This window comes from Suricata suricatta, chromosome 7 (assembly GCF_006229205.1).
Source record: "Suricata suricatta isolate VVHF042 chromosome 7, meerkat_22Aug2017_6uvM2_HiC, whole genome shotgun sequence".
Taxonomy (NCBI): domain Eukaryota; kingdom Metazoa; phylum Chordata; class Mammalia; order Carnivora; family Herpestidae; genus Suricata; species Suricata suricatta.
In genome coordinates this window covers 130,620,124-130,643,743 of record NC_043706.1, presented here as the reverse complement: position 1 = coordinate 130,643,743, position 23,620 = coordinate 130,620,124, and the positions used below count along the sequence as shown (strand labels likewise).

Below are 23,620 nucleotides of genomic sequence, written 5' to 3'. Positions count from 1 at the left end.
TTCTTTTAGGGGTGATGAGAACGCTTTGAAATTAGATTCTGGTGATGGTAGCCACACCTATGAATAGACTAATACTACACACAGGAAATGGATGAATTGTATGTGAATTACATCTCAAGAATGCTGGTTGTAAAAAAACCCTCAAAAACCAGAAAAAGGAACCCTTGCGCACTGTTGGTGGGAATGTAAGCTGGTGCAGCCACTGTGGAAAACAGGATGGAGGCTCCTCAGACCATTAAAACAGGAATATAATAAACCCAGTAATTCGACTACTGAATATTTACCCACAGGATAAGGAAATATAATCGAATTGGAAATATAATTTGTTTACTACAGTATCATTGATAATAGCCAAGATATGGACACAACCAGTGGACTGGAAAAGACTTTTCTCTGCACACACTGACACTCACACACAGCATCACTCATCCACAAAATAAAAAAATTTAAAAAAAAAGGTCTTGCCATTTGCAACATGGATGAACCTAAACAAGACTATGCAAAGTGAAATAAGTCATCCAAAGACAAATAACCATATTTCACTCGTATGTGGAATCTAAAAACAAACAAAAAAACCTCAGCTTTATTTATTTATTTTTTTAGTGTTTATTTTTGAAGGAGGGCGGGGAGAGACAGCAGCAGAGTACCCAAAGCAGGCTCTGTGCTGTCAGTGGTGAGCCGAACATGGGGCTTGAACTCATGAACCAAGAGATCACTATCTGAACCAAAGTCAGATGCTCAACTGACTGAGCCACCCAGGCGCCCCAGAAACACAGAATACAGAGGACAAACTGATGGTTGCCCAAGGGGAGGGGCGTGGGGGCTGAGGAAGAGGGGTGAGGGTGAGCGGGAGGCACAGGCTTCTGGTTCCGGAATGAGTAAGCCAGGGGACGGAAGGTGCAGCGGAGTCCAGCGTCACTGGCGTGTTAACAGTGTGTACGCTGACCTGACTGATGGTGGCTACACTTGTGAGCAGAGTCGTCCCATCACTACTGTGTACGCCTGAAACTGCTGTGACATTGTGTCAGCTGAACCTCAATGACAGAAATAAGTCATCTGGTGAAACGACAGGGGGTCCTACCCCTGCTGAGCATTTTTTAAACTTCCATCTTGAATCGACTTCCTCTCCCATAGTGCTTTCTTCTTGCTTGATTGTAACCCTGCTCCTTTAGGAGGGTGAACTAGCTCCTCACAAATCCCAAGTTCATGTTCTTAATAAGACATAATAAAAATAACAAGAAATCCATTGCTTTGGAAAGTGCAATTACTCCATTTTCCCACACTGTGGCTATAAAGTCAGTACAAATATACTCATTTGTTAACTTACGTCAAGGGTCTACAAATCAGCCTAATATGCTCAGTATTTTAGTAACTAAATGTTTAAAATGGACACAGAGTAAATTCAAAACATGCAGCTTTACATAAACATTTTACATAACTTTTTAAGAACGCTAAGCAAGGTCCTGGACTATAACCTCATCTAGACTAACCTCATTTATCAGTGACATAATTTAAGAACTGCTTTGGCAACATGTAGAATATACATTAAGAGTTTCCTTTTTTTTTTTAAACTTTAATGTTTATTTTTGAGGAGCAGAGACAGGGCAGTAGAGAAAGAGAGGGAGACACAGAATCCGAAGACAGGCTCCAGGCTCTGAGCTGTCAGCACAGAGCCTGATGTGGGGCTCAAGCCCACGAACCGTGAGATCATGACCTGAGCTGAAGTTGGACACTTAGCCCACTGAGCCACCCAGGCACCCCTATGAGAGACCTCATACTTAATCTTCCCTCCTTGACTTTTGCCCACTGGAAAAAATAAAACCAACAAGACTTTCAGTACAATTCATTTTATTATACCAGTTCAAGAAAACATTTCCAGGTTTACTTCTGATTTCAGTTTCAAAACAAACTGACCTGAAACTTATAGTCTTCTAAGATCAAGTGGTCACCAAACACATTGTAAGCATGTAAAAAATTAACTTGTTGGGAGTACTCCAAATTCAATGCACAAGAATCTTTGTTATCTAAAGCACTTTTTAAAAAACTGCCGAACAATCGAAAAATCTGTTCATTTAAAGCACTTATGTGTTAAAATAATACAGTTCAGCTGATCATGGACATTGCAAATAGAATGTAAAAGGTATCACAGTTCTTCAAATACCAGTTTAATTTTGGGTTTCCTGCTGTCCGTTCCACAGGTCAATCGAAATACTAATGCATGCAAATAAAACAGGGTATTTAAAAGGAAATATAATTCAAGGAGAATAAAATTGAAAGTTAACTTATGAGGTAATCTTTACTTCCATTGTTCAAATATCACAGCTGTAAGAAATGCTTCTCTTTTCAAAGCATATTTAAATGTTTTCCCAGAGCTCTTATTTTTGAGCCCCCAAAACAAGTAAAATGAAACGACGTGCTCTCTTAGAATATTACCCAAAATACCATGCAGCATAGCATCAAAAGAATGTTAACAAACTCTAAAAGCAGAATTCATTTATGTTTTACTTTCTGTGCGATGAAAAATAAGGTCATGAATACCACTCGAAATTCTGCATTGAACTTGAGTCACTAAAATGCCACCGTAAACGTGACTCTCTGGAACTCGCTTACTCCATCTATCTCCCAAACAACACAAGGGGAGGGGGAGGCTCCCGAGTGCTCCCCCCAGCCCACGCAGATCGGCCCGGAGACCAAAGCCGCACCCTGCCTTTCTGGGGGTGCAAAGCGTTGGTCAGGTTTATCCCTACAACTTAAGAGTTTCTAAGGCAGGTCAGAGCGGACCATCAAACTGCAACACCCCGAACTTCCCAGTGGTCAGCCAGTCGGGCTCGGCAGCTGCCAACTGCTCGGCCTGCCCGGGCCGCAGCCCCACCTGGACCTCAGCCTTCAGGGTCCTCACACTGCAGAGGGGGGCCGGATGGAAGCCGGCCAGGGCCTGACGGAACGGAACGGTGAATTCCCACTTCCTATCGCCCGTCAGCTTCCTGTAGTTCAAATCCCCCTTGAACAAAATTAAGTGTGCCTTTTGTAGTTCGGCATAGAGGTCGGGGGCCACCTGAGACATGACACAGAACTCGTGAGGAAGCGTCCAAAATATGTGATCGTGGTACACCCATCTGCCCATTTTAATATGGGTTTCCCAGTCGGCCCCGCACTTGGCCATCCACTTGTGATGCGAATCTTTCATCTGTTCAATTAGCCAATTAAAATCGTGGAGAGTCGTATCAGAAACGAACCACGGAATTGTTTTTCCATAAAAATGGATCTCAGTAGCCAGTTGAGAGGACAATAAAAAGTCAGCTAATACTAAGTCCGTAACGAGTTCAAAGCCAGAATTATCCAGGACGATATCTACTCTAGTAACGGACGTGTTTTCTCTTGCTTTTCTGCAGTTGTTCAGCAGGGACCAAAGGTGGTCCATGTCGTTCACTAAAATGAAAGGTTTTAGTTCCTCCACAGAATTTATTATATTGGTTCTCTGAGAACTGGTCTCCCCGCCCGACAGAGACAGATCACACTTGTTTCCCCACAGGGAAACCTGAAAAAGAAAAGGAACAAGTTTTACCCTTCTTTTGAATCACCAACAAAAACTCTAGCATGTAAAATGTGGGGCAAGGGGTTGCTAAAACTATTCATAAAATTTACCTCTACACACTGACACAAAATGTGCATCAGATCAACACTCAAAGAACGCAGAGACTGTTCACATCATGATGTACAAACGAGGTGAAGACAGTGAAACCTTTAAGCGGTCACTATGGAATAAACTTTGTAGAAGACTGATCTGAAGGATGTTAACCATCCGTGTTGCTTAATCAGAATGATTTTGCATCTTGCAGGTACTAGAATATGCTCACACTGTGAAAAGAGGCTACAAAGTTTATTTAAAAATCCAAAGCCAAGAGAAAAATAAGTTCCTTTCCCCCTCCCCTATTCCTACCCAAAATGCTCAGCTTTAAACTGAAATAATACCCAAGCTGATTTTATAGAAAATGGTATGCAGCCCCCCCCCTCCAAGCTATAATTAAAATTACAGGCTTAGGAGTTACAGGCTCTGGCATTAGACAGACCTGGGTTCAAGTCCCAGCATTTCCAATTACTGACCATTGGCAAATTATGTATGATCTCTAAGGCTCAGGTCCCACAATGGAAAAATGACATAACAGTACCACCTACTGTGAAGAGTTTCAGTGAAAGTTAACTGACCTAGTATGTCTATATAACATACCCAATACTCAATAAATATTGGCCAAAACAGACTCTACTCATGTGACTCAAAAGAAGAGGAAAATGCATGTCCTGACCAAGAATATTATTTTAAAGAGACGAATGAACGGGGGCACGTGGGGGGCTCAGTTGGTTAAGTGTCCAACTCTTGATCTTGGCTCAGGTCATGATCTCACGGTTTGTGTGATCGAGCCCCACATCAGGGATTCTCTTTCTGTCCCTCCCTCTCTGCCCCTACCCCGCTTGTGCTCTCTCTCTCAAAATAAATATATAAACTTAAAACAAAAATAAAAAGATAAGTGGATGGAATTTTTTAAGCACAAGGCTTAAACAGTAAACATCCATCTGACAAAGCAATAGTGGCGGAGGGGACGGCACTCCTCAGCTGAGGTCAGGGTCTGTCGGCTCCCTGCATGGTTCCTGCATACCACCTTCCAGTCGGTAATTCCATATTAGTTTGTGCCATTAATGGACCATCTACATTCCCTCAGGGTCACAGGTTCCGGGGGAGCAAGTGCTGTCTGCTCTCCTCACCGTCACACGGCCAGCACCCACTCAGAGCGGGCATCAAATGTCTGTGCGGACACTGGGGTTCTACAGCTTCTAAACACAGATCTGCTTTCCCCGCGAACTAAGACACCTCAAGTTTCCGGTAGGAAGCTAACCAGCTGGTCGTCCGTCATGAGAGCTAATGGAAGGCAACGTTGGCCTCCTTTCCTTGGCCACATCGGATGACAGAAAAGAGAGTGGTGTTCCTTCTTCTTCACAACTGATTATACTTATGGACCAGAGACATTTTGAAGGACTATTCTGGAAACAATGGGCTAGCTAGGAGTAAAGACTGACATGACTACTGCTTTCCTTTTTTTTCTTTTCTTTTTTTAAATCGAAGCCAAGCATAAAGAAATAGTTCCAAAACGGGGCGACAACGAGGCTTATGATTCAACAGTACCCTGACAACTCTTCTTCCAAACGCAAAGCAAGCCGCCTCCGCTGAGCCACGCAGCCTACTCTGCCTGCCCTCCAAGTTTTATCAGGACTCTGCAGTCTCTACTTTCAAAGTGTCTCCAGAATGCTGGTGACATTTAACAGGTCTTCTCGCCTGAGTCATTTTATATTTTTTTCATGTTTATTGATTTTTGAGAGACAGAGAGAGACAGAGCATGAGCGGGCAAGGGAGGGAGACACAGAATCCGAAGCAGGCTCCAGGCTCTGAGCTATCAGCACAGAGCCTAACAAGGGGCTCGAGCTCAGGAACTGTGCGATCATGACCTGAGCTGAAGTCGGACGCTCAACCGACTGAGCCACCCAGGCGCCCCTCGCCTGGATCATTTTAATAACAGACTTCCTGGTGTCTAGCCTTGTACCCCTTCAGCGTGTCCTGAGAAGTTACCCTTGAAACAAGTCAGTGCTTGCTACTCCTCTGATGAAGACGCTGTAATAGCTCCCCAGTGACTGCAACGCGAGTAAAACCCAAAATCCTGACCTTGGCGTGCAAGGCCTCTGGGGCCCCTCCAGCCCCCTCACCTGCGTGTTTCCTGCGGACTGCGCCCCCGCAGCAGTCTCTCTCACACACCTGCCGGTCCTTCAGCGGGAACGCTCCCCTAGACATGCGTGGGGCCCACGCCCTCACCCTCCTCGGGTCTTTCCCCGTCACCTCCTCAGAGACCCCTCTCTGGCAGCCCCACTTTAACCTGCACCCCTGCATCTCCCCCACCAGCCCTGGTTCTCCTGCTTTACCCTCTTTCACAGCATCTTCTAATAATATCTCTTTCTAGGGGATGCTTCTTAACTTCTTCTGGGAGAGGGGGCCTGGGGATACTACCTGTTGTGCAAAACTACGTGTGTTCAAACAGCTCTGCTTCTAATAATCTAAAATCTTCAGATGTTTTGAATTAGAATTATAAGCGAAACGTAATACAAGACAGATGAAGAAACGTAATAAAGTCGTATTAAGCAGACCACGGACCACCTGCGTGGTCCCACGGGCGGGCAGCACGGGGCTGTCTGTCCTAGGCTCTGGGCTCCACGGTGACAGGCCCGAATCAGTTTCTTTCTCGTGTCAAATGATGAGGAGTACGATGCCGTCCTTAGTTAACAGACGAGACGACTGTAGCTCAGAGAAATTAAGTAACTTGCCTAAGGGCCAACAACAAATTAGGTGACAGGACCGGCACTGGAGCCCACGTCAGGGTAGGCCGACCAAACCACTGGGAAGCGTTCCCCCGAGAGTGACAGAAGCCATGGAGCCAGAGGACTCCTGCGCCACTGACATCGCCTCCAGCTGAAGAAATTCCAAAGCTCATTTTCAGAGACTGAATGGATTTTTAATCTCTTGAATAACACTTTTACTAAAATAATAAGAAATGATCAATTATAACTTAAATGGCAATATCTAGACACGTGTTTTGCTACTAACTCAATACTGGTTTGTTTTTGTTAACTGTTTAAATACAGGAGGTTAATTATCACATTTACCTGAAGGAGTTTGAAAAATGCATCTTTCAGCTGGTTTTCATCTAGGTCTTCGACAGTTGTCACCAACTCCTGCAGGTGAGTACACAGAGCAATGATAGATTCCTCCGACTCAAAGAAATTTTGCTCCTTGGATTCTTGAAATACATCAAAGTCATCGATTGGTGGACTACAGGAGGAGAAAAACATAAGGGAAAATTCATAACTCTGTACCTTGGTGGTTTTTTTTTTTTAACATCTGGGTAATTGCAATTCTTTCAAGGAAAGAGAACAGAGGCACCTTGTCTCAAATATTAGTGGTAGCAGATACTACATATAAACATAGATCAATTATAGAAAAATGCATAATTATCAAATTACACACTCTAAATCAATTTAATCCAATTACACAAAAATAAAAACCCAAACTCATTTTAGTTAACTGTCAGAAGTTCCCTAATTAAGATTTTACTGGGATTTTAAATAGTTATAGTGACTCTATCCATAATTATTTGCCCAGTACAGTTTCCAGAGCAAAAGGAGACAGAAACAAAAATTCAAGATAACTGTTTCAGTGCAGCAAACATTTTCTGGGTGCTGAATGTGACAGGGTGCTAAGTTACAAACACAAGCACGTAAATACTGGAATACAATGTGCAAATCACCAAGAGAGTGAAACACAGAGCACTATGGGAACCCAACAACTATTTGAGAGAGATCAGAAAATACGAACGCAAATTTTAATACAATGACGAGTTTTGATCACATATATGTAGCTTTCTGGGGTTTTTTAGGGCAACTTTTACTCCCAAGTTTACTTTGACCAGTGGTGACATATGCACCGTGCCTAGGTCTTTTAAGTTGTCCAAATGAGAAATCAAATAATAATGCCAGCCTAAGAAAAACATAACTAGCAAGGTATAAATAAGAACATCATAGACTTTACAAAATCAAACATACATACAAGGTATGCAGCTCATCTGATCTTTGCAATTTTTATTTATTTTTGAGGGGGGGAGGGGCAGAGAGGGAGACACAGAATCCCAAGCAGGCTCCAGTCTGAGCTGTCAGCATAGAGCCTGACATGGGGCTCGAACTCATGAACCTTGAGATCATGACCCAAGCTGAAATTGAACACTTAACCGACTGAGCCACTCAGGTGATCCAGATCATATGATCTTCTACATTAGCAACTTTTTCCTTGGATCATCTACCTTAGGATAAAAACAATGTGACTGCTGTGGGACTGATTTTGAAAAGACAAAAACATACCAGAATTTATAGATCCACGATTGCTGTTTCCTTCCCATCAGTCACCCTGGAAAGCGAGACCCTTATTCCAAGAAGTTCCCCTGCTCAAGCACTTCTGGAATTCTCCTCAGAACCCGTGGCGCATTATTAAACGCCTGGTTAGTGTCAGCACCTCGTTCTCCTCTGGAGTTCATCTGGAGCCCAGAGTCACTCAGGGCAATTTCAGTAGAATGACATGTGCAAATCAAATGGAGTAAAAGATTTTTTTAATCAAAAATGAAAAATGACTAAAAAAGGAGGAGACTAACTTCTTTCTGAGGCTTGTAAACGGGCTCTGAAAAAAGTTCCAAAGAATTAGAAGATATTTTTAGCAACGGCAGCATTACTGAAATAAATTAGTATCTTAAACAGTTTAGTTTTATTTATTTTTGAGAGACAGAGCATGAATGGGGGAGGGGCAAAAAGTGAGAGAGACACAGAATCCAAATCAGGCTCTAGGCTCTGAGCCGTCAGCACAGAGCCTGATGCAGGGCTCGAACCCACGGACCATGAGATTATGACTTGAGCCAGAGTCGGATGCTCAACTGACTGAGGCGCCCCTCAAGGTGACTTCAAAAAGATAAACATTACTTGGACGCACAGATTCAAGCAGAGAGGCCCGCAGACCCAGCGCAGGTCACCTGTTCTGTATGACCTGTGAGCTAAGAATGATTTTTACACTTCCGAATGGTTGTTTTGTGACACATGAAATTCACATTTCAGTGTCCCGAAATGAGGTTTTATGGGAACACAGCCACGCTCAGTCATTTGTGTGCTGTCTGTGGCTGCTTCTGCACTGGAGGGACCAGGCCGAGCAGCTGCGATGAAGACCACACGCACCCCCCCCAACCCCCAGCCTAAAATTGTTACTGTCTCGCCCTTTACAGAAAAACGTTTGCCAATCCTAGTTCTGGGGTTTCAATTACACATCGTTAGTTTAAAGTCACACCTCATATTAAGAATGAGCCTTCAATTTGGCGGGGGGGGGGGGGGGGGGGGGGGGGGGGGGGGGCGGAAGGGTTACTTGGCCCAGTCTTGACATCTGCTCAGGCTGTGATCTCGTGGCCATGAGATCGAGCCCTGCATGGAGCTCAGTGCTGAAGGGAGCCTGCTTGGATTCTCTGCCCCTCCCCCACTTGTGTGCGCAAGCGCCCAAGCGCTCTCTCTCTCCCCCTCGCTCAAAAGACATTTTTTTTAAAAAGCGCCTTATTCCTTGTATTTAAGAGTAAACTCACACACATGTGTATTGTGATTTTAAAATGTTGACTATTTTAGAATCTACCAAGCCTGTATATGTGCACACACATGACTCAGGGGTTCAACGCCTAGATATACACCCAACAGACACACATACATATGCTCACTAAAAACCTGTGTTCGAATGTCTGCAGCAGCACTCTTCATAACCCCACACTGGAAACTACTCAACAATAGATAAACAGATTGCGATATACTCAGATAATGCAATACTTCATATCATGGCAAATGATTTACATTTATATGTGACAAAATGGATGAATCCCACCAACATTAATGCTGAATGCAAGAAGCCAGACAGAAATATATATCCTATATAATTTCATTTAAATGTAGTTTAAAAACATGCAAACGAAGACAGGCCAGGATATTGTTATAAATGAAGGGCAGTGATGTCATAGGAGGGTTTCTTAGATCCTAGTAAGGTTCTGCCTCTTGATCGGGGTGCTTAGGACATAAGTGAGTTCTGGTAAAGATTGCTAAACACTTAAGATATGTTCTGGATGGGGGCGCCTGGCTGGCTCAGTCCATATAGCATGTAACTCTTGATCTTGAGGTTGTGACTTCAAGCCCCACTTGGGTGTAGAGATTACTTAGAAAAAAATCTTGGGGCGCCTGGGTGGCTCAGCCAGTTGGGCATCCGACTTCGGCTCAGGTCATGTTCTCGCAGTTTGAGTTCAAGCCCTGTGTCAGGCTCTGTGCTGACAGCCTAGAGCCTGGAGCCTGCTTCAGATTCTGTGTCCCCTTCCCTGCTCATCCTGTATCTCTCTGTCTCAAAAATAAATAAACATTAAAAAAAATTTTTTTCATCTTTAAAAGAAAAAGGATATGTTCTGGATGCATATTATACTTTTTTAAAAGTTTATTTCCTTTTGAGAGAGAGAGAGAGAGAGAGAGAGAGAGAGAGAGAGAGAGACAGGGTGCACACAAGTGGGGGAGGGGCAGAAGGTGAGGGAGACAGAGTCCAAGGCAGGCTCCAGGTTCTGAGCTGTCAGCATAGAGCTGGATGCGGGGCTCGAACTCACAAACCATGAGATCATGACCTGAGCCGAAGTCGGAGGCTTAACCGACTGAGCCACCCAGGCGCCCCCGTATTATACTTTAATAAAAGTTTTAAAACGTCTCTTTTCTCCATATTCTCATTCTTCAATATCTGAAGTATATTTACTTAATAATTCACTTTAAGTTTCACATATGACTGACATGTTGAGTCTTCAGACTTGCAGATTATTCAACTGTTTAACGCTGATAAAAACTAAAACCAAACATCTTGACAAAAAAAATAAATACACGTATGTATGTTTCAGTATAAGGGGCAAACTCAACATAGACAAGCCTTAAAGTAAAGGTGTGCTCTGGGATCCTACGAAAGTTACGAAGACCGTTCTCTGGTCGCTGGAGTTCTCACTGGCCCAGGGAAGGAATTCCTCCTAAGAGCTGGGAACTTAAAAACAATTTCATTACTAATTCTACTGTGGAGTAGTTCTTCCTTACCTCGACCTAAAACCTGAGTTCGGATACAAATTGCCTGCCTTTTGAGAACCACCCAAGAGATCACCTTAGGAGGGGTCTCCATCCCTGAGAGACTAACATTTTTGTTCCTGCAACTTAAGGCTCAATTTTGCCTTGAGACCTTCTAGCAAGCTGTTCCCAGACCAGTGGCCATCAACCCATGATGCGCAGAGTCGTCCTGAGGTGTGGAAACACTGATGGCCAGGCCCCACCACAAATTAAATCATCAGTGTTCATCTGAATATAATGACTTCAAAACCGTTTCAAAAAAATCTTCTCGCCCAACTGGGTTATAAACATGCAGCCAGGTTTGTAAACTTCTACCCTACATTTCTTTTATTCTCTCAACCTGATCCACCTCTGAAGTCAAACTCAGAAACACATTCCTTTTGCCTTTCTAACTTCCAGTCGGCACCAACCCCCGGAGAGAGCCACCCAGCCGCTTCGGCAGCACGGTGCTAAGACCAGGGATATTTCCCCAAGTTCTGACACCATCACCCAGAATTTCAGACTCCCCTTAGTCCTTGACGGACACCCAAATCTCCTACTTGGAAAAAGAAGGTTTCGTGAGGACTCTAAGCTGATTTACACACACAGTCAGGGTCAAACACTGACTGTACCATTTACTAGCCATGTAACCCTGGGGCCAGTTATTAAGGCCACCAAGGCTCAGTTTCCTCAAATAGAATATGGAAGCCATAGTAGTACCTCCCCTTCCCTGGGTTGAAAGTCCCTGGCACACAGTTCACTACACAGCGGTTCCCAGCTGTACCTGCTCAGGTGCCATCTGTGCATCAGGCGCGGGCCAGATTTTTAACCATGTATTTTTTGCTTTTAGTATATGTGTTGCCAAAGCAAGCACCGTATTTTTTGCTTTTAGAGTAAAAGTTCTAAAATACACTTATTTAGCACTGGGTGTGAGGTCAGAAAAAAATACATTAATTTAATGAAATACACTTATTCAGCAAAAACAACAAACTGTGACTTGAAAAACTAATTTCTAAAGACTTGGTCAGAAAAAGCGAATGAATAGACTCCGATTATGCATGTTTCCCAAGATAATTTTTTATTTTACTATTAGTGCTGGTTTGATCAATTGATTTAAATTATCCTTTGCTATGTTTAGGAACAGACACCAAAGAATTCCTTAGTTAGCAAACCCGTATTTTCGTAACTAGTGAACTAAAAGGGTAATAATCCACATTACATTTTCTTCTGCTCTTTAAATCAGTTCTATATCAGAATTTTCCTAGGAAAAAATAAATTACTATAAACAAGTTTATACTACAAACTACAAAGAAGTAATCACTATAAAGAGTGATTAACTTTTAAAATCTGTTTCTAATCTAGCCATTAAAAAATAAAAGAAGCCTAAAGATTAAGATAGTGCATAAAACCCTAGAGTGACTCACTGTTCTGTTGACTACTTACCCCACATTAACTCTGATCTATTATCTATTTTTATAAACAAAACATGCTAACTCTGTCCTGTATTGTTGTTTTTTTTAATAGAAATGATTTCATAGTAACACTTTTTGCTCAGTAATTTTTTTGAGAGAGAGAAAGAGACGGAGTGCGCACACGTGCATGAGTAGAGGATAGGGAAGGGTAAGAGAGAGAAAGAGAGACAGAGAATCTTAAGCAAGCTCCACACTCAGCATGGAGCCCAAAGCAGGGCTCGATCCCATGACCCTGGGATCACAGCTCAAGGTGCAGTCAAGAGTTGGGACGCTCAGCCAACTGAGCCACCCAGGTGTCCTGGTACAATTCACTTTACTCTAAAGTCTTCATAAGAATTCTTATTCAGATATTATATTATTTTATTCAGATATGAGATCTTACATCTATTCTAAGCAATTGGGTTATAATTGTTAAGAATTATATCGATAGCATTCGCAGAAAGATCCGATCCTGCCATTAGTATCGGCTGAAGTGAATTCTGACTTCCATGGTTTATTTTTAAACTTACCATTCTATAATTTTGTAAAAGCATGAAGTTCTTTAAACATGTCTCATCCGACGTTATGTACTTACCTCTGGATAATGGCTTCGTGAATTCTACGATACATGTAGCACTCCACAAACAACCAAGGGGAGAAAAACCATCTGGGTTTCCCGTCATTCTCATCTGCAAGACTCTGTTGATATTCTAGGTACTGATTCCATATGTCAGTATCAACAAACTTCTCAACAAAGGGGATAATTGGTTTATCTGTTTGCAATTCGTTTCGTAACTTAGAAAGAAGAGAAATCGCTTTCTTTTCAGCTTCTGTGCCTTTCTGCAGAAAACAGGAAAAAATGTTTAAATATTCAAAAATATATCTGGATACCCTATATTTAAATGGATATATGTAAACAGTTAATTTATACAGGAATAGGTCCTCTAGAGAAATACATTTTTAAAACCCTAAAGAAGAAAAAACAATGCTAGATTTCAAAGCTACATTTTATGTCTTTTACAAACTAATATAAACATGGATATTCAGAATTCTTAAGTTAAAAATCACAGAGCACATACATTATCCTGTCTTATCTATTCTGACTTTTTTGGTTTGTTTAAGCTTCTTCTTAAAAACTAGAGTTCTTATCTTCAGGAGGAATGATGATTACCACAGACAAAAAAGGGCTATTGTGTTTCTGTTAGTTAACGAAAAAAGTTAAAACACAATATTACCTCTCCATGTTTCTCAAAAAATTCATTTTTATGTCGATGCAATGTATCAATAGCCTTGGTTAAGATCTGTGGTATTCTGTCTTTAATTGTAAGATATGCGAACGATCTAGAAAAGAGAGCCACATACACAGTATATTACTTGCATTAATCCCAGCAGATTGGCCATCAGTGTTTCTAGAATAGCTCGTTTGAATTCAAATCCCTTTTCCTACAAGGATTACAGAGTAAGCCAGCATTATTTGACTACTACATTAAGACACAGGAAAAATCTGCAAATTTCTCTGGTGTTACACGCGTCATGAAAGTAACAGTCTTTGTGCCTCTAATCCAGATTCTCCCCTTGAGCCTGTTCCCAGCAATCTTCTTTCCTGCTCTAATCCTTTCATTCTCCTGAATCTGAAACTAGTTTAAAACAGTGACAGGACCGAAAAAGAATCAGCCTTAATATCAAACAGGCTCTAGCCAGGGTTATGACTAACTTCACCTACTTGGAAAGTTGAACCAGGCAATGGATGTAAAAGTACCTAAAGGCCTCTCAAGTTCTAGAACATAAAGAATGAAAGCTACTTATGAACCGACTTCTCTCTTTTCTCTTAATCTAGATTCTTGGCCAATTTTTTTCTTTTCAAAGGTTTTTTTCTGCTCCCTTGTCTACCTGCACAAAGACTTCTTCTGTCCTACTCTGCCCAAAACAAGATGTTATCATTTAATTTACTTTCCCAACCAAAAAAAAAAAAAAAAAAAGAAATTCTCTAGAAGTGTCAAAGAATGAAAATGCTAGAGGAAAAACTTGAGCATACTTGCATCAAAAAAAAAGTAAATGATATTTTTTGTTTTAGACTTACAAAAATCAAGATTTACAGATTATCATTTCATATAGAAATAATTTTTTAAGCAAATGCACAGGATTCAGTTAGAAAAAAGACTTTAGTAAGCGATGAAATTCTGTGCATTTTTAGAGCACAAAATATAGCTGATCCGTTTTGTATCTTCAGATCACCAGACACAAAGTACAGTATTTAAGTCTTGTAGGGATCAAAAGTTATACGCAGATTTTCCACTGAGGCAAGGGAGATGGAGGGGTATCAGGGCCCCTTAACCACAACCAACCTTCACCTTTGCAAGGGTCAACAGTACCGAATGTCCTCAGAATTTCTTTAGAGGCCTACTTCTGTGAGGGTAATGTCCCAGGTTAGGACTAGGGTGGAGCCAGAGGACCCTAGGACTCCAAATTTATGGTTCCGCACACTCCCTTCCGTATATTTTGCATGACTCTCAATGAGCACCTGCTTAAATCTGGGGCCACTGTTGCTTCTTCGGCCTCAATCCACTCCGGAAAAGGTCAATTTCCTCTAAGAGATCCTCACCCCCTCCCCCACGGTATTTTGCAGTAGGACATATATTAAACTTCACCATTCAATTTATACAAATAAATACATATTTTTTTACGGTCGTCCGAAACTTGATGTAGAAATCTGTGGGCAGGACTCGAAAAAAGCGAAAAGCTGCAGACATTAAAAGGGAGACCACAAATTAATCTCATCGGCAATAGGAAGAAACACATTTCCTAACTTTGGCAGAAAATTCTGGCCCCCCAAAATGCGTTTATGAAATAAATATGATTAAAGCCATGCGCTGCAACACCCTGAAAGGGAACGGAGGAGGCATTCCCACGCAAGACAGTCACGAGGAGTAAAAAAGCGGCAGCATCCGATCACTTGAAAGACACCACAAATTAAAACATAAGCCACTTTTAAAAGGCCCGAACAAGGACGGGAGGCGGGGTGATCCGAGGACTCCCACGGGGCGCGCGGTCCGCTTCCAGCACGCAGGGGAGAAGGCTGGAAGCCGAGCCGGGCCCGGAGCCGTTGAAAGCCGAGCCGACGCGCCGGGGAGCCGGGCCCTGCGACCCGCCGAGGCTCTCCGATGGCAACCCGGAGGTTCCCGGCGAGGCCCGGCTTTCCGCAAACGCGGGGATCAGAAAGAAGAGCGGAGCGACTGGGCGAGGAAAGCGACACGAACCCTACGTCCCGTCCCGAGAGGGACGCCGGAGCCCCCGCCATTATCTCCTCGTTGCCAGCGCCTAAGCTCCCGCCGCACCCGCCGCAAGGGGAGAGGCGGTGCCGGTGCGAAGGAGGAGCTGAGAAAGGGAGGGACCTGGGTGACAAAAAATGCTTTTGAATGAAAAAACTTTATTGGGTGCCCGTAAAAGAGACAAACAACGGCTCGCTCGAGGACGCGAGATCTTCCGGGGACGAGGGCGGGGACAGCGGAGAGTGACGAGAGCAGCGGAATAAGGAAGCGGACGGAGGCGGAAGCAAGTCAGGACCGGGAGGTCCCAGGCACTGGGGAGCGGAAAAGGTCTCGGCGACGCCGGTCACGTGGTCCGGCTGTCACGTGCCGCGGGCGGCTCCGCCCTGCCGGCCCGGAGTTCTGTGCGCCTGCGCGGTGCGGGCCCTGGGAGGGTCTCTGGAGCGCCAGAGTCGGCTGCTGGAAGCGGGACCTGCGGCCGCTGCTCTGTCGCATTTGCAGCCGGGTCGCGGAAGCTTGCGCGCTGGGCACATCCCTCGTGTCTGCCGGCGGAGAGGTTAGTGCATCGCCTTTCCCTAGCAGGGTGCGTGGTCCTGCCCAGGGGCCCAACCTTTGCACCCGGCAGCTCTGAACCGCTCGGGTCACAGGTTCCACCGGTACCGCTGCGGTGATCTTTGGTTGACTTGGCTGGGAGGAAAGAAAAGCTCGTAATCCATTAACACGTAGCGAATCCTTTTTTGAGCCAGTACATAGCGGTTACCGCAAGGGTCTTTTTGAAAATTGAGATTAAGGAATTGGAAGCAAGCTCCCAAAGATTAGCGCCACTTGTACGTTGAATCGTAGCCTGGCTGATACGGTTTTCCGACTTGGTATTACTGTTCTTAAGAGATAGAAAATGTGCCAAGTAACTGAGTAGCTGCCTTGTATTTCAGAAAATGTGAGTCGAATACCCACCATATACTGGGCCCTGTGGTCACAGAAGACACAGCATGAATGGAAGACTAGTGTTATCCTCAAAAATCTTACATTCTAGGGAAGAGAAAGAGAAATCTATTCTTTCCTTTAATGGTTTCTGCTTTAGCTTTGTCGTCGTTGTTGATGTTGTTGTTGTTTTAAGTAATCCTTACACTTACTGTGGGGCTCATACAGCCCCGAGATCAAGCAGTTGTTTGCTCCCCGGACTGAGCCAGCCAGGCGCCCCTAGTTGGTCACTGTTTAGTATATATTTTATTGACTTGCCCCGTTTTTGGCCTGTCACCTCCCTTGGAATGTAAGGTTTAAGACACAGGGATTTTTGTCTTTTATTTTCATGTGTATTCCCAACAAGTCGGGCGGGCACGTGTGGCCCGAGGTAGGAACAAAGTTCATCCTTGTTGGATGAATTGACAAATTAGAAACACAAGGTACGCAAGTGATGTTAAGGCAATGGAAAAATACAAAGTGGAGGAAAATAGTGGGTTTTGGTTGTGATTTTTAAATGAAGTGGTTGGGGGGGGGGCTGGGTGGTTCAGTCGGTTAAGCAATGACTTCGACTCAGGGCATGATCTCACCGCTCGTGGGGTCGAGCCCCGCGTCTGGCTCTGTGGATCCCGGAGCCTGCTTCGCATTCTGTGTCTCCCTCTCTGCCGCTCCCCTACTCACACTGTTTCTCTCTCAAAAATAAAAAAATGTTTAAAAACTTTTTTAATTTAGTGGTTAGGGAAGACTTCACTGGGTAGGAGTCTGCTGGAGCAGAGATCTGAAGGAAGTGAGGGAATGAGCCTAACAGAGTCCTAGGAGAAGAGCATAAGAAACAGGAAGTACATGAAACACAAAGATCCAAAGGACGGAGTGACTGGAGCAAAATGAGCAAGACCTAGAGCTAGGAGAGATGTTACCGTGGTGATAAAGGGCCCGGAGAATGTAGAACCATGCATCTAGTTTAGGGTCCTTAGCTTTTATTTCAAGTGGGATGAGAGGCCAGCATCACATTTTGGGCAAGAAGAAAGATGTGACCCAACTTGTGTCCTCAGAGGATCCCTTTGGTTGCTGTGTTGAGAAGAATGTGTAGGAGGTGAAGAACAGAAGCAGGGACACCCATTAGGTGGTTGTTAAAATAATCGTGAGAAAGACGGCAGCTCGGACCGTGTGGTAGCAATGTTGGATGAGACGTGGTGCCAGTGGGTGGGATTTGCTGACAGACCGTATATGGGGAATGACGAGGCAACGTGGATTATAGGTCTTTGCCTTTAGCAGAGATAAGGGTGTAACTGCTGTGTTGTGAATGGCAAAAACTGTGGGAAGAATAGAATTCATGGGAAGATTTTGGAGGTTCAGGTTTGAGCCATGTTAGGTTTTTCATGTGGGGATAGATAATATCAAAGGAGCTGAGAATAGAGAAGAAAAATGGCCCAAATACTGAGTGGTGCTTTCGATTGTTGATGAGATAGGAAAACACAAAAGATACAAAGTACAACCAGGTAGGAGGTAGGAGGAAGGTGACCCTTGTGGTATTCTGGAAGCTGTGTGAGGAAGGTGCTTCTGGGGAGGGTGGAGTGATCAACTAATCTGATCTTGCTGATAAGTCAGGTAAAATGAAGACTGAGAAGTGACCATTGGACTTAAAAATATGGAAGTCACTGGTGGGCTTAACAAGTGGGTTTTGGTAAAGTGGAAGGGTTGAAAGCCTGATTGGAATAGGTTCTAGAAACTCAGATAACAGGAGTCAGAGACAGTAAATAAAACTTTTAAAGAAACCGAACTCAGAGAAAGGGTAAACAGTATATGGAAGGGAAGATGGCGGCAGGGGAGAGTTGTTTTTATAAGATGAGAGAAATTCAAGCACAGTCATATACTAATAGGAATGTGCTAGAAAGATGGGAAAATAAATAGCATGAAAGAGGAAAGAAGAGTTAAACCATTCCTGCAGTAGGCAGGAAGGAGTGAGACTTGGTGAGGATAAACCATTCCTGCAGTAGGCAGGAAGGAGTGAGACTTGGTGAGGATAAACCATTCCTGCAGTAGGCAGGAAGGAGTGAGACTTGGTGAGGACCGGCACAAGGGAAGACAGATCCATGGGCACAGAAGCAGTAGGCGGGCAGGCGGATCATGGTGAGAGTGTGTGGAAGTTGTCTCCTGATTGTTTTGTCAATGAAAGAGGAAACGAGGAGTTGTTGGAGATGTGAGGAGAGGGCACAGAGCAGAGTACGGTGGGGAAATAGGGTAAGGCTGTTGAGCAGCACGAAAGGCGCTCCTACTGGAAGGGGTCATGATTCTAAAGTGAGACCAGTCAGCGTGGTTGGTGGGTGGGTGGGTTGGTTGGTTGCCGTTAGCCACATTCAGGAGTACAGGTGAAGTATATTAGATTCTGGTTAATGTCATGTCACGCGGGCATTGGACGAGAGGGATGCAAAGGATTTGCGGTATAGGGAGAAAGATGGGAGACCACAGAATATAGGCTGCTTGTGGCAGAAGTGAAGTGAGCGACAATGAAAGGGTGTTTGTATCATTGGACTGTTTGGTCCTATTGAGCACGAAGAATTTGAATTAAGAGGAGTGAGCTTGGAAGACCACACCTGGGCACCTGGGTGGCTCAGTTGTGAAGCATCTGACTTTGGTTCAGGTCACAATCTCATGGTTCGTGAGTTTGAGTTCCACATCGAGTGAGTGTGAGCCTTTTTCAGGTGAACTCCGTTTCTCTTTCCCTCTCTCTCTCTCTCTCTCCCTCCCTCTGTCTGTCTCTGCCCCTTGCTCACTTAGGCCACCTCACCTCAAAAAAAAAAAAAAAAAAACAACAGACGTGGTGTTTGGAACAGAATGCTTGAAATTGAGAATATGAGGTCAAGCCTAGAGTAGGACTCTCCATTAGAAATACAGTGCAAGCTGCATAACAGCATTTGAAGTTTTCTAGAGGTTTTAAAAGTAAAAATAAACAAGTGACATCAATTTTAATTCACTTGATTTAGCCCAGTATATCTAAAAATATTATTTCAGCAACTTACCAGTGTAGAAATTAGGGAGATACTTCATTTTTTTTTTTTTGTATTAAGTATAAAATACAAAGTACAAAAAAAATTTGGTGTTTATGAAGCACATTTTAAGTGCTTCGGGGTTACTCTGCAGCTGGGAACATATGACACTTGGGAGAAAGGGTGGAACTCGAGATCTGTCAGGGAGCTCGGGCTCGGGGATTGGAGAATCGCGTCCACGTCCGATCAGCACAAGGCTTACACAGAGCTCTTAGAGTAATTAGCAATCTAACATGCCTTTAACCTTTTAGATTTAGTTTGTACAATTAAAATTTAACTTTCCTGAGATGCGCCCCAGTTTTTCACAAAGCCTAAATTGTGTGTGTGTGTGTGTGTGTGTGTGTGTGTGTGTGTGTGTGTTGGGCACCTGAAATGCTACATCTGTCTTTCTCTGCAAAGACAAGAGAAAACACACCTCTTGTTTGTCTGGTAGTGTTTGCGTTCTTCGCCCCAGAGCTTTGCGTAGCCTCCACAGGAAGGCAGTCTTTCATTTCAAGGTAAGAATTTCCTCGAAGAGAATGGGAGACTCCGTGTGTACAAATTCTAATATTTGTTAAAATTAGGTTCTTCAGAGCCCACCGGTGGAGCGGGCAGGGATAGTACTAATTAAAGGTGAAGGCTAATAGCTCTTTGGACTAGAATGAAACACACAATTCCAGCTTTTGAGGTGTTGTGAAAGCAGTAGCTCCCCTGCGCCTCGCCGTGACTCCCCCTGTCTTCTTCCTCCAGGAGGCAGGACATCACAGTGGTCACCGTGTTGTCTTTGGAATTGGAAGAGCCTGGGTTGTAATCACGTCTCAGCAACCTGCTCCCTGAGCAGTCCGCCTCTCAGCCTCTGCTTCTCTGGCTGTAAAATGCCTCCTGGGGTTGTGGTGAGGGAAAGCGGGGGGCCTCGTGTGCAGAAAGTGCCACGTAAGGCCCTGGTCTCTCCCGGTTCGTGGTCTACCTTGTTACCGAACATAGGGTTTGTTTTTTTTTTTAAACTTTCTTTTTTTAAATTTATTTTTGAGAGACGGTGTGAGCAGGAGAGGGTCAGAGAGAGAGGGAGGCACAGAATCGGAAGCAGGCTGCAGGCTCCGAGCTGTCAGCTCAGAGCCTGACGTGGGGCTCGATCCCACGAACCATGAGATCATGACTCTAGCCGAAGTCGACCACTTAACTGACTGAGCCACCCAGGCGCCCCCACAGGTTTCTTAAACCTCCATCGGAGTGTCATGTTGCAAAGCGGTGGCGTCCCCCCGCCTGTAGACTCTTCTGCCTCACTTTCTGTCCTGACCTCCTGCAGCACGCTCCCTGGAGTTGCACCCTGGTCAAACAGTACTCTGTACCCAGACCGTTGGATTTGATGATCCCTCTGCCTTTTTGAAACCCAGTTCAAAGGTCACCTCTGTCAGTATCTCCTACCCCCGCCCCCATCACTCCAGATGCTCCCTTCTCTTCGCCTCATAGCAATTGGTGCATAGCTCTGTTCTGAACTTACCACATTATTCTTTTTCCCCAGCTAGACTGTGAATTCTGAGATCCGTGATTCACTCTTCTATCTCTAGCACCTCATGCTGTTTTGATAAAGAAGAATTAGTATTGATTGCCTATTAATAGGCTTACCTTTACAGAACAGATATTCTGTGATGTAAATGGGGGGGATATTTACATACGCAGTCTGGTTCCTTTGGAGCACGCACCCGTGTCTCTCACATCCCCCACCCCCACTCCTCGGCCCAGTCTCCACCTGAAGAGCCCTTTCCCATTCAAAAAGCAGCGGGAGTCTTTCTGAGAACGTTTCCTGACTCTTCGTGTAGAAGTGGGGGAGCTCCTGGCGTGTTTCCCCCACATCTTGTGCCGTAGCTCTTTCGTAGAACCTGGGGCCTCTTCCACTGAGTTATAAGGAGCCCCTGAAAATGCTCCTCCAAGAGACCATTAGCACCTGATCACAGGGACACTGTCCTTTCATGGCCCCAACTCATTGTTGAGCTCACTGAATAAATTTTGAGTAAAGGAGTTTAGAAGTAAAGATTTTTTTAAATGGTTCAAATGCTAACAAAGTAAAAGAAGAGATCCCATCATTCTATTTTTCTTTTTTAGGTCCTTGTCACTTCACTAGCTTGATAGTGTTGTAATCTCCCAGAAAGGCGGCCAGAGGCTGATGAAAGGAAAGGTGGGGGGAAACGCTTGTATTGATTTTCTTGACCTCATACTCTTCCTAGACTTAGGCTACGATGTATTTGTTATGCAAATGTTTTTACAGAAATATGCCTATTACCTAGGAAAATACCGCATATATTTGAAAACATTAACACAAACACCAAAAAGCCTTGAACTTCTAATTTTTTCTTTCAGCTTGGGATGTGGTAATGTCAGCCAGACTTTTCAGAGCCCTGGCCGGATCTTACTGTGTTTTATCAAAAGTGTTTCAGTGCCCAAGACTTGGTCATCGAACGTTAAAAGCACTTAAGGAATTTGAGACTGCGACATGCAGCACCATGACGAGAGGTCGAAACTTGGCTTTGTGCTTTCCTGAGACAGCAGCAGGTGGTTCGAAGAAGTCCCAGGTCCTGGAAACAAGTCCCGAAATCCCAAATACAAACATACTGTGTCCAGTAAGCGCTGCACGTTGCCAAGATGAAAAAGCGCACCTTCCGACCAGGAAATCTTTTAGTACTCACAGGAAAGTGACTCACAAACCAAGTCGATTAGGTTCTAAGTGGTTTATAAAGATATTAGAGCAGCATTACTCATCTATATCAACGGAAACGGTTGTTCCTAAACAAGATTTTCCACAAATCAAGAGACCACTAAAAGCATCGAGGACCAGGCAGCCATCCAGGACGAACCTTCCAGTTCTGTCTGTGAATGAGGTAAGGGAGTGGCGGTGGCCTTCTGTGTTATAGTCCTCACTTGCACTGTCACCTAGTGTCCGTCACTTCCTGTGGATGTGAGAGAGATGGCCGCAAGACCTTTGAAGCCTGATAGCAAAACCTGTCGTGTCCAAAGGGAATCAGCATCTCAAATTTAGGAAATTAAGAATATGTATAAAGGGGGACATCTGGGGGGCTCAGTTGGATAAGCATCTGACTGCTGAGTTCAGCTCAGGTCTTGATCTCAAGGTCATGAGTTCAAGCCCTGTGTTGACCTCCATGCTGGGTGTGAAGCCTACTTCATTAATGATAGTAATAATAATAATACATATAAAGGCAAAAAATAGCAATTAAATATAAAAATATGGTTTATGAAAAGATTATTTATTGGCTTAAGGAATCTTTGAGAAAAAAGACTCATATTGGGGTGTGTGGGTGGCTCAGTCAGTTAAGTGTCTGGCTTTGGCTCAGGTCATGATCTCACCGTTCGGGAGTTCAAGCCCCACATCAGGCTCTGCTGACAGCTTAGAGCCTGGAGCCTTCCTTGGACATTTATTTATTTTTTTAATGTTTTTTATTTATTTTTGAGAGACAGAGACAGTGCGAGCAGGGGAAGGTCAGAGAGAGAGGGAGACACAGAATCTGAAGCAGGCTCCAGGCTCAGAGCTGTCAGCACAGAGCCCAATGCAGGGCTCGAACCCACGAACCCTGAGATCATGACCTGAGCCAAAGTCAGACGCTCAACCGACTGAGCCATTCAGGCGCCCCAAAAATTTATTTTTTAAAGACTAGTATTAAGTCCAGTGTTGGAATGATATTGTAAAAAACATCTATTTAAAAAGTTCAAACTATAGAAATTCTTCATCAAATTAAAAACAAAAATGGGTAGCTGAGTGGCTTAGTTGGTTGAGCGCCCAACTTCAGCTCAGGATATGATCTCAGTGAGTTCAAGCCCCACATCAAACTCGCTGCTGTCAGCACAGAGCCGGCTTCAGATCCTCTGTCTGCCCCTCCCCCGTTGTGCTCGGTGCTCTCTGTCTCTGTCTCTCTCTCTCTCTCTTTCTCAAAAATAAACATTAAAAAAAAATTTTTTTAACATTTTTAGTAGCTGTGCAGACAGGTGAGCATTCATTAGCCTGTGGTAACTATATGGAATGGGGTAGTGAAATGACATGGCAAGGTGTGGTCAGAAAACAGTGAGAGGGTTTTTCTTTAGCCTTTAAGGGTGGAAGGGGGTGTTTTTATTCACTGTTAAGAGGTTTATGGGAATTTCTCAGACACAACTGTATTTCTCTTCTTTTTTTTTCTTTTCT

General features: G+C 44.0%; 2 protein-coding genes across 6 annotated transcripts in view; one reads left to right on the top strand and one right to left on the bottom strand.

The window, feature by feature from the left end:
• Positions 1–1,831: 1,831 nt before the first annotated feature.
• Positions 1,832–15,543, bottom strand: ARMT1 (acidic residue methyltransferase 1). Of its 3 annotated transcripts, none has more exons than XM_029943975.1 (5): positions 15,437–15,543; positions 13,415–13,520; positions 12,775–13,019; positions 6,706–6,871; positions 1,832–3,538 (listed from the first exon to the last, which is right to left on the bottom strand). In XM_029943975.1, exons 1-5 carry the CDS (start codon positions 15,475–15,477, stop codon positions 2,771–2,773), a joined length of 1,326 nt encoding a protein of 441 aa, XP_029799835.1. In that variant the 5' UTR covers positions 15,478–15,543; the 3' UTR covers positions 1,832–2,770. The 3 variants fall into 3 exon arrangements, with proteins under 3 accessions (XP_029799835.1, XP_029799837.1, XP_029799836.1); XM_029943977.1 differs by lacking the exon at positions 15,437–15,543 and adding an exon at positions 14,864–14,901; XM_029943976.1 differs by lacking the exons at positions 13,415–13,520; positions 15,437–15,543 and adding an exon at positions 13,542–14,128.
• Positions 15,544–15,844: 301 nt separating this feature from the next.
• RMND1 (required for meiotic nuclear division 1 homolog) overlaps positions 15,845–23,620 on the top strand; it is a 45,000-nt gene continuing 37,224 nt past the window's right edge. Inside the window, exons 1-2 of one of the 3 annotated variants that reach the window (XM_029943972.1) lie at positions 15,845–16,001; positions 21,790–22,307. In XM_029943972.1, coding sequence (XP_029799832.1) covers positions 21,804–22,307 — 504 coding nt within the window. In that variant the 5' untranslated portion in view covers positions 15,845–16,001; positions 21,790–21,803. The remainder of the gene's footprint in view (positions 16,002–21,789; positions 22,308–23,620) is intronic. The other 2 variants (XM_029943971.1, XM_029943973.1) reach the window with 2 other exon arrangements.